At 54.4% G+C, this 10,319-nt stretch overlaps 1 protein-coding gene across 1 annotated transcript; it reads right to left on the bottom strand.

Moving 5' to 3' along the window:
* Window positions 1-2,867: 2,867 nt before the first annotated feature.
* LOC112103298 (phospholipase A2 inhibitor and Ly6/PLAUR domain-containing protein-like) lies at window positions 2,868-6,049 on the bottom strand. The gene is made up of 5 exons (XM_029914122.1): window positions 5,835-6,049; window positions 5,222-5,338; window positions 4,314-4,466; window positions 3,800-3,940; window positions 2,868-3,110 (listed from the first exon to the last, which is right to left on the bottom strand). Exons 1-5 carry the CDS (start codon window positions 5,881-5,883, stop codon window positions 2,896-2,898), a joined length of 675 nt encoding a protein of 224 aa, XP_029769982.1. The 5' UTR covers window positions 5,884-6,049; the 3' UTR covers window positions 2,868-2,895.
* Window positions 6,050-10,319: the final 4,270 nt, after the last annotated feature.

Here is a 10,319-nt window from a genome sequence, read left to right as displayed (position 1 = left end):
CCCAAACTGGTGCCAAGTACCACCCCTGGGGAAAACCACCAAGTGCCCCTCTACCCAAATAAACACCCACTTCTCGGAAAATTAATAAGGAAGGTACCGGGGGGGGGGGACTGACCCCGACCCTACTTTCTTAACTCGTGGTTTGGGGGTGGGACTAACCCCAACCCTAATTTCTTAACTCATGACTATTGTTTGTACTTTGCTTCCGGTTTGACGAAATAAAGCAGCCTGCGAGCTGCTGCTCGGGGTGTCAGTCTCCGGACTGCACCCCAGTGCACTGGTATGTATGTCAATAAACTGGCCTCAGGCTTGAGTCTTTGAACTAAAATGACTGCGTGGGGGTCTATGACCACAACACTTTCTTCTGCGGCTGTACAGCGCCTAGCTCAGCGGAGTCCACAGCCATGACTGGGGCGCCTGGGGGCTACTGTAATAACCTAATAAATGGCAAACACAATGTACAGTGCCTAGCGCAGTGGGGTCCTGGGCCATGACTGGGGTGCCTGGGTGCTGCCGTAATACACTTAATAAATAGCAATCACAATGTATAGCGCCTAGCGCAGTGGGGTCCTGGGCCATTACTGGGGCGCCTGGGGGCTACCGTAATACACCTAATAAATAGCAATGACAATGTACAGCGCCTGGCACAATGGGGTCCTAGCCCCTACAATAACAATCAGATAGTTGAACTCTCTCCCCTCCAGCAAAGATTGAGTGGCAGGTGCTTTATCAGACAGCTGCTGCTGTCTCTTTCCTGTGCACATCATTTATGGGGGGAACTGGACCTGCACCCGCTGGGTCCATAAGCCCAGGCCTGAGCTAGCGGGTCTGGTTCGAGAGCAGTAATGCAGCACCAGAGCCGGGGATAGAACCCAGGTGTCCTGGCTCCCAGCCCGCATGGGAGGCTGAACGGACGCTCCCCAGCCTGTGGTACCTGCTTTCCCCACCGGGGTCTTTCTGAGCCTAATCTCAGGGCATGGAGCAGCTTCCATATGAGGCGAGACTCGAGAGTAGGGCCATTCAGTTTGGCAAAGAGACGACTCGGGGGTGTGTGTGTGGGGGTGGTGCTGTGTATAGGAAAGACAACCGTTTGTGTCACTGCTACTACCACGGTTATACAATTGCAACACATCTTGTACAAAGGACGTCCGGGCCGGTGTAATTGGAAACGGTGCGATTTGCGACGCATGACTATCCCCTTGGCGTGCCTGGCTCATCCTTGCGGCAGAAATTGAGGACCCTTCACTCTAACAATGGGCCATTGGAGAAACTCCTCGGCCCCCGAGGAGCCACTGGCCAACCTCTGCGATTCAGCAAACCACGTGAAGCCATGTGATCTGCTCATGTGACCCTGGACTCCATCTTGTGCCAGTAACTTTCCACAAACAGGGGCTGTGGCCTTCGTTTGGGCCAGTACATTTCTGGGCACAGGGTATAAAAAGGCACTTGAGACACCTCCATATTGTCTTGATTTCCCTACCATTTCTCCAGGCTGGCTTTCTAACACGGAAGCTCTTAACAAGGGCTGACGACCCCCAAGCTGACCTCTGACCGCTAGCAATTTATTGCACCCTGCTGTGATCCCGATCTATGGACAGTGAAAATCACTGGTGGGTATTAAAAAAAACGAGGAGTCCGGTGGCACCTTAAAAACTAACAGATTTATTTGGGCATAAGCTTTCGTGAGTAGTGGGGTTTTTAACCCACAAAAGCTTATGCCCAAATAAATCTGTTAGTCTTTAAGGTGCCACCAGACTCCTTGTTGTTTTTGTGGATACAGACTAACACGGCTACCCCCTGATACTTGTGGGTATATGATCCACTAACCACTTATAACTCTATTCTATTATTAAACCTTTAGTTTCCTAGTTACTAAAAGGACTGCCAGCCACATGCTTACTGGGTAAGATCTGACTCATATATTGACCTGGCTAAGTGGCTAATCCATTGGGAGCAGAAGGACGCTAATTCTGGGGAAACTGGTTTTCAGGAACAATTCACCATAAAGTCTAAAATGTGTCCGGGTGGTGAGCCAAGGGCTGGACTGCCCACGGGGCCTGTGTTTGTGGCTTCTTTTGCGGTGATACACAGGCTCAGTAAACTCTAATGATAGAATCAGCAGCCGTGTGGAGTGCGGCTGTCCTAGTTGTCAGCGGTGTGTCCTGAATGGGGTATTCTCAGCCTTGACCCACTGAGGGACAGGGTCAGGGGGATGTGACAGACAGGAAGAAAATCGTGCCACGCCATGGAAAAAAGTGACTAGAAAACTGCTATTTCCCCTGTGGCACAGTACGAAAACTGGGGGTCACCCAATGAAATGAACAGGCATCAGGTTTCATACAAACAAGAGGCTGCACTTTTCCCCACACTGCACAATTAACCTGTGGAACTCGCTGCCAGGGATGGGCAAAAGTATAGCAGGGTCTGGAAAAGAACTAGATCAGTTCCTGGAGGATAGGGCCATCCATGGCTATTGGCCAAAACGGTCAGAGACGCAACGCCTTACTCTGGGTGTCCCTAAACCTCCAACTGCCACAAGTTGGGAGGGGAAGACAGGTGTGGGTCTCTCCAAACTTGCACTGTTCTGTGCACCGCCCGTGAAGTTCTGGGTGTGCCCATCGGACGCAGGGCCACCTGCACCATTCACCTGACCCGGTGCGGCCGCGCTTCTGTTCTTACCTGGCTTCTTGCCGACCCCACCCATGAGAATTAAAATTTCCTCATTGAAATAAACAGAGAAACAACAAATCCAGAGTTTGCTCTCCAGCGTGTTTTATTCAGTGCAACAATATAAAGGGGATGTGAGTTCACCCGGGAAGCCCTGGAGGGGAGAGGGGCTAACGCGGGCTGCAGGGTGTATTTCAGTGTGATGTTACCGTTGCACCGGGTGGGGATTCAGGAGAGAAGGTTCAGCAGGAGGAGCCCAGCGAGGGCGGGGAGGAGGAGCCCGGCTGGTCCTGCTGCCCCGCCCGCCGCACCGGAGGTGTCTGTGCATTTGGCCATGGTTAGACTTGCACTGATCCCTGCGACGGTTCCCGAACCCACTTGTAGCTGGTCGCAGATGGACTGGGAAACACAGCCCTTCATGACCATCTGCACGGGGTTTCGACCTGCGGGGGCGGGAGGGAAGCAGTTGATTGTGGCAAGGAGGCAGCTTCACTCCTCAAGCTGGACTAGGACACAACAGCTTCCCCCGCCTCAGGGACCCACCAAGCTCCCCCACAGCCTCCATCTCCCTGTCTGCTCTGCTCCCCCCAGCCTGTCTGGGCCTGGATGGCGTTCCCCTCCTCCTCTGTGGCAGACACATTGTGTGCCCTTGAGCATGTCACTTAGAGCCCCCAACAGTATATATTAGCCCCACCACTCATCTACAAAGCAGCAGCTCAGCGCTGGTGGCAGCGCTGGGATCTCTAAGCAGGGTGGCTTTGTAGTGAGTAATGGCACCATGGTGTGACTCTGCAAAACTAGGTTCAATTCCCTGCCACAGCCTTCCTGTGTGACATTGGGCAAGTCATGGCACTGCTCCGTGCCTCAGTTTCCCCAACCTTTAAAATGGGGAGAACGATCCTTCTTTTGCCTGTTCAGATTGCAGGCTCTTTGGCAGCAGGGACGGTTTCTTCGGAGGAGTCGTTAGCGTCTGGCATTAAAATAAGGTCGCGACCCACTTTCGAGTCCTGACCCACAGTTTGTGAACCCCTGACCTCGTGGAACCGACACAGCGTCTTGCTTCTGCCCTATGCACGACGGGGGGGGGGGAAACAAAGGAAAAATAACCCCAGAATAAATGAACGGAAGTTACCACTTGTTATGGTTCCAGCAGCGTCAAGACATCGGGTCTCGTTTCCAGTACACTCTATGGTTTGTTCATTGCATTGACCAGCATTCAACACGTAGCAGGCTGGGCAGCGCTGGCCATTGGGTTTGATGTTAGCCGGGGGCACTGGGAAGAAGCGGAGCAAACGCAGTCAGCTCGGGGGACGAGCCCCAGGACGGGTCGGGGCAGGAAGAGCAGCTGGGGGCTGCACAGCTCAGCCCTGGGCGCCCCCTGCAGGGGGAGCTGTAGCTCTGGGGACACCGGGGGCAGCAGGGGCCGGGGAGAGGTTTGCAGCAGGGAGCCCTGGATTTTGCCCGCGGTGGGGTCAGCTGGGTTCGCACCTGGTGGGAGCCTAAAGCCCCACCCACTAAACTCCACCCACGCAGGGGCTCAGTGTTATTCCCTGGGGAGCCCCCTGCAGGGCAGGAGGCCCAGGAAGGTAACGTGGGGCAGGAGGTGCAGGGGTTGGGGGAGGAGAGGCGGAGATGGAGAGAGGTACCTGTAACCGTGGTTGTTCTGCAGGCGTCTCCCACGCAGCAGGCGATGCCCGTCCTTGTTGTCATTCCCTGCCCAAAATTCATAGACAAGGGGCCGGCTCTACATTGGCTGGACGTCACACAGCCCTTGTGAATGCTCTGGGTATTCATTCCGGCTGCACAGGAGGAGAAGACAGAGATATATTCCCCTGCCACTCCCACCCCATCGACGCCCTCTTCACAACGACACCCAGGTGCCATTAGCCTTCCTCTAGCCAGGAGGAAACTGAGGCACAGAGAGGGGAAGTGACTAATCCGAGGTCCTGCAGGGCTAGAGAAAGCCATTTCAGCTTTCTAAATCCTAAATCCAGCATTTACATCCCCCAGCTCCCCACTCAGCTGCCGCGTAACCCTGGGGGCCCCGAATCTTCGGCCCATAAAGCCCTTTTGTTGCCAAAGTTTCCACCAGTGGGTACATGCAGGGCCACTGAAATCCCAACACCGTGCGTCCTGCTCACCCCTGAGCCACGGTGGGATTCCCAAACTAGGCGTTCCCCCATGCTGATATCACCTGCGGGGCCTCATCCAGGAGACGTCCTTGGAGCACGCCCACCAGATCGGGCCCTGCATAAAGCCCAGCCAGGGGAGGAGATGGGGGTGGGGTGGCCCCCCGGATACCCAGTGGGTTGGACACTCTCTGTGGACGTGGGTGATCAGGTTCCAGGGCATGTTTGAAATAGTTAAACAATATGGGGCGGCTTCAACAGGGGAAACAGAGAGACACACACACACACCCTGGAAACCAGGCATGACCGTAGGAGGGGAGGGATCTGGGCTGAAGTCTCCGCCCCAGAGGAGGGACTAGAACCCAGGCATCCTGGCTCCCCAGCCCGCTCGCTGACCTAGGTTGGTTAGGCTCCATCTCACCTACCCAATGTAGTCACTGTCAGAGAGATGGCACAAGAGTCCCGCCCAGCTGGGCAGGTCTGCATGGTGCCCGTGCAGCTGGTTCCTTGGCCCTCGCACACCTCACACTGCAGGCAGGACCCTGGGGAAGAAGAGAGAACATGACGCATCTAGATTGGTCCCTTCCCTTGAATTTAACTGACCCCAGCTTGGATCTGGCCCCATTGATACCCACGCAGCTATGGCTGACTGACCCCGGGTGGGGATCCTGCAGAAGTGCCTTTTATATCGTCTTGAGCTCATGGAACTGAAATTCAGATCTGCCTTTCAGAGCAGAGACAATCCCCTGTCAGGAAGGCCCTTGGCCTCTGGCTAGCTCTGAAACTGCCCAGTCAGGACACATTTTAGTGATTTAAAGAGTAAATATTCCCTCCCATTGTTTCACTCCTTGTCATGGGGACTTTGTGACTTCCAGCCCTCTCCTCCTCGGACGCAGACGCTCCCAGCTCAGCCCCCGTTATTCTGTGGCTGATGATCAGTTACATTAAATTAACAGTTTCACCCGGCGGGCGGCTCTGAGCGGTTGGTACGTTGGAGAAGTTAAGAAATCAGCCCCTGTAGGAACAGACCCCACTCACCCGTAGCCAGGAGAGCAGCGAGAATGCAGACGACAAGAGAAGCCTCCATGGTGCTGGGGAAGCAGCAGATCGGCGCTGGGTCTGTGATGCAGCCAAGTCTCCAGCCAGGGGATTGATCACTGATCGGCTGAAATGAGATCAGACGAAAGACTGCACGTGCATGAGCTGGTCGACAGAGTGGGTGGAATCACCGAGCCGTTTGCCACAGCTCTGGAGTAACGGCGCCTCTGACCCGCTTTGCAGCTGGTATGTTCGCAGCACCCACCCGGAGCAGTCAGAGACAAACCTCAAATACTCCTGCTGGAAGGTTGCAGCCTAAGGTGACTCTGTTTCTGGGGATCCAGAACAATCCTACACAGCAACCACATACAAGAGAGAGACAAAGCAGGCTGCTCCCTATGATAGTGAGACAACTCAGCCTACCTGTTTCTAGGCTGGTTTCTTCCAGACTGCTTCTGGTCCCATGCTTCCCCGTGGAGCCCCCAAGACTGGCAGCAGGATGAGGAAACTCCACTCCCTGCCCCCACTCTTAAAGCGATAGCTTTCCATTGCAATCAGTCTTCAATACACAACATCCAACTCCCTGCAAAGCCACTCTCAGCCAAGCACTACTTTTCACAGCGGAAGGACCCCGTATCCCTCCTCCAGAGCCCAATTCCTTTGTGTGCCCCTGTAATGGGGTCAGCACCCGCCTCTCATGTGTGCCCCCTTTTCTCTGGCCAATAGTGCGTGCAAACACAGTTCTTACTTGGGGGGGCACCCACCTCTCATGGCTGGCCCCCTCTCTCTCGGTTAGGTGTGATCTGATTTTCTTTTTTGGTCTTACATCAGGGTGGCAGCTGCCTCTTGCAAGCGGCCACTGGTTCTCTCGGCTGGTCTTCGGCCGCTCAGTCCTCCGGCCGAGCCGCACACGCGGTCCCCACTTCCAGGGTATACAGTCCCGAGTTCTTATCGCCGCCCTGGTATGGGGCTGTAGCTCAAAGGCTTCTCCCCCGCAGCACCGCCTTCTTCAACCACCCAGCCGGGGCCCATCTCAGTAATCTCCTCAGGTCTGGCCAGGTTCTGTGCTCAGTCTGCCTGCACTGACATTTTCATGGCCCTGCTGCTACTCCAGGCAGCCAGCCTTTGGCAGCCTTCCCTGGGCTTGGTTCTGCCTGGTGAGCACTCTGCAATGAGTTGCCTGCAGTCCTGTGGCTTGGTTTGACTCAGCCAGGCACAAGGTCCTTCCTCTTCAAGCTCTAGGCAGGAACTAAACTTCTCTGCTCTGCTGCTTGTCTTATATAGGGACCTTCTGGCCCCGGATTGGCTGCTCCATCAGCCCCTCTGATTGGCCGCTCCTCTGCAGCCACTCTAGGCTGCCTGGAGAACTTCTCTCTGCTCTGTTCTGGGGCAGGGGGAGGCAAGGGCCACCAGGCCTCCAGCAGGGCACCTCCAGACTTAGTCCACCCTGCCACAGCTGCCCTCTCCAGAGATCAGGGCCTGGGGCCCCCACTGCATCACCCCAAGTTCCCCAGGGGGAGGAGAAATCTACTGACCCCTCCCACCGAGGAGATGGGGTTTTGCTCCCCACACCACACAGCAGTGGTGCCTCCCCCACTTCCTCAGGGTCACTCATGTTGCCACAGACCATCAGGCAGTCTGGGGGGAGACATTCCCCCTCCCTCCTGGCGGCAGCTGCCTCTGCCCTCTGCCCCCCACCTCTGTGCACTGCGCTTGGGCACTTCCCACCCTTGGAGGGTGTCATGGCATTGCCAGTGCTCTGCTGCTGCCTCAGTTTCCCCCATGTGTCAGGACACTCAGCCGCCCTCATGCTTTGTTCTGCCCCAGGCTCCCTGGCAAGGGCGGGGTGTGTATGTGAAGGGGTGTGGTGGGGGCTAAAGGCAGGTTGCCCACAGGAGGGAGTTTAGGACCCGCAAACCCAGAGGAGTGGGGAGAGTTAGGAGGTAGAAGAAGGCTCAGGGGGAAAGCAGCGAGGAATGGGATAGTGCCGAACTTGGCTGCTGACTACACGGTCCCTGAGCCGGGAGCTGGATTAGAGGGTGGGCCCGGGTCCCCCTCCCGGCTGCTGATGCTGAGCGCATTGGTCCAGAGGGAATTTGATACCCTGGAAGAGGGGGGACACCTACGGTGACCCGGCTGGAGGGCTGAGTCGTGAAGAGGAAGCTGCGGTTCCTGGAGAGAGAGACGCTGGAGGAGAATGTGACGCCTGGCAGAGCTAATCCCCAGGATGGCCAGCAGGAGGCACCACTAGCGGGAACTGAACCTTGTGACGGGGGGACAGAGCAGATCTCCCTGGTCCCGGCTGAAGGAGTCCAAGAATTGACCCGGGAGAAAATTTACCCCGTGCAGCAGCGGACGGCTCTCTCACCCCACCCCATCCCTCAGGCTTAGGCAGCTGTTTGCACTCACTGGTGCTACCCCTTTGAGACAACCCCACCACACCCATCAGGTGCAAGCCGGCTCTTGCCTTCATTACAATGTGTGTGGTGGAGGAGTGGGGCTGGGAGCCAGGACTCCCACGTGCTATCCCTGCCTCTGGGAGGGGAGTGGTGACTCATGGACAGAGCAGGGGTGGGGCCTGGGAACCAGGACTCCTGGGTTCTATCCCCAGCTCTGGAAAGGAAGCGGGGGCTTGTGGATAGAGCGGGAAGGGGAGGCTGGGAGCCAGGAGGGTGGCTGTGGGAGGAAGTGGGATCTAGTGTGTTAGAGGAGGGCAGGGCTCCAAGCCAGGACTCCTGGGTTCTATCCCTGGCTCCGGCAAGGGAGTGATTTCTAGTGGTTAGAGAAGGGGGCTAGGAGCCAGGACTACTGGGTTCTCTCCCTGGCTCTGGGAGGGAAATGGGGTCTAGAGGTTAGAGGTGGGGAGGCTGGGAGCCACGACTCCTTGGTTCTATCCCCAGCTCTGGAAAGGGAGTGGGAGCTAGTGGGGAGGGGAGGCTGGGAGCCAGGACTCCTGGCTTCTATCACTGGCTACAACAGGGGAGTGGAGTCTAGTGGTTAGAGCACCAAGAGACCAGCAGGGTATCACTTACCAAAAGCTCCTTGGAGTAAAGTGTGTCTGGGGTGAAGTCGGTGGCTAATTCTGCAGAGTGGAAAAGCTGTACCCGTCTCTCGCTCTGTCCTGTCTCTGTCTCTCTCTCTTTTTATAGAAGGGCTCAGTGATGTGCTGTGATGCAATATGAGAACTTAGATTTGCACACCTCTCCTGGGAGAGTCTATAAGATTCTATTCCCCTCGCCGGCCCTGCCCACCCTTTGGGCGTCTGTGCACACTGAGAAATCCTCCTCCCTTCCTGATGGAAAATCGGGTTAGAGGGATGAGTGAAACCAACTCCCCTTGGAAGGATTGGGATGGCAACATCGGGTAGCTGGTCACACCAGGGACAGGGTGGCAGGACTTCTGGATGACACTCAGACACTACAGTGATAGACGTGGTATAAAAACCTATATAGACTAGAATAACGCCTTTTGCACAAATTGTACCATCTGGCACACACCTCTCAAGTCAACCGTTCGGCTTTGCCTTAGCCAAAGAAGAAGAGATCGACAGGAATAAGAATTACAAAATGCTGTATAGGAGATTTACGATCCCAATCCTTTCACAATAGCGTTCGCTTGTCTTGCAAAGTTTCCTGACATAAATTGAACAGCGTGCAAAACCCAACCAACCAAAATGCTCAACCAAACACTTCGCCAAAGGCAGTTTAAGCCCATTGGAGGCTCAGTATTTGTAAATTGTGAAGAAAATTTTCCATTACAAGGTAAAACCCCCTCAGTTACAACTGGTTTTATTTTTGGCAATTACAAAAATAAAATTTGAAAAGAGCAGTCATAGCTTTCTAACTGCTTGCGGGGCCGAGATACCGGCACCCTCTGACACTTCCACCAGCACCTACCTGTTTTCTTGACTTTTGAGCTACTGTCTTCAAAAACCATGTCTGCCAACCCTCCTCTCTTTTCCTGACCTTTTTAAATGGTTCCTAAAACTACAACTTCTCCAGTGCCTTCTGCTAAACACGAGGTTTCTAATCAAAGGTCTAATGCAATCAAAAATGACACGCAAAGAAGTTTTACAACAATTATTTATCCTAAACCACCCAATAATAAACGCAAGAACAGATTGCAATGATCGGAGGAGTGAGGGAAATCGAAAGATACACAAAGACATCCCAAAAGCATGTGAAGAGGCAAATGAAAAATGGCTAGAACAAAGAGACCTTGAAATCAAAGAATATCAGACACAACCAAAAAGAGATTCATTGAACCACAAAAAGAACCATGAGACAAATAGAGAAGTTAAGAAACGGAATAAACTCTACCAAAACTAATGAGTCAGAGGATGCCACAAAGCCAACAGCATCCTAGGAAGATGGGTCGAATACACGAAGGAATGTTTGATGATCCTGAAAAACTGGAAGATAGAGATATTGAAATTGGAGAAGAAAAAACACTGGCTATTACAATGTGGAAACTAGAAAGAGTGCT

Source organism: Terrapene carolina, unplaced genomic scaffold, assembly GCF_002925995.2.
Source record: "Terrapene carolina triunguis isolate 2854851 unplaced genomic scaffold, T_m_triunguis-2.0 Scaffold31448, whole genome shotgun sequence".
NCBI lineage: Eukaryota > Metazoa > Chordata > Testudines > Emydidae > Terrapene > Terrapene triunguis.
This window is presented reverse-complemented; position numbering and strand designations above follow the sequence as displayed.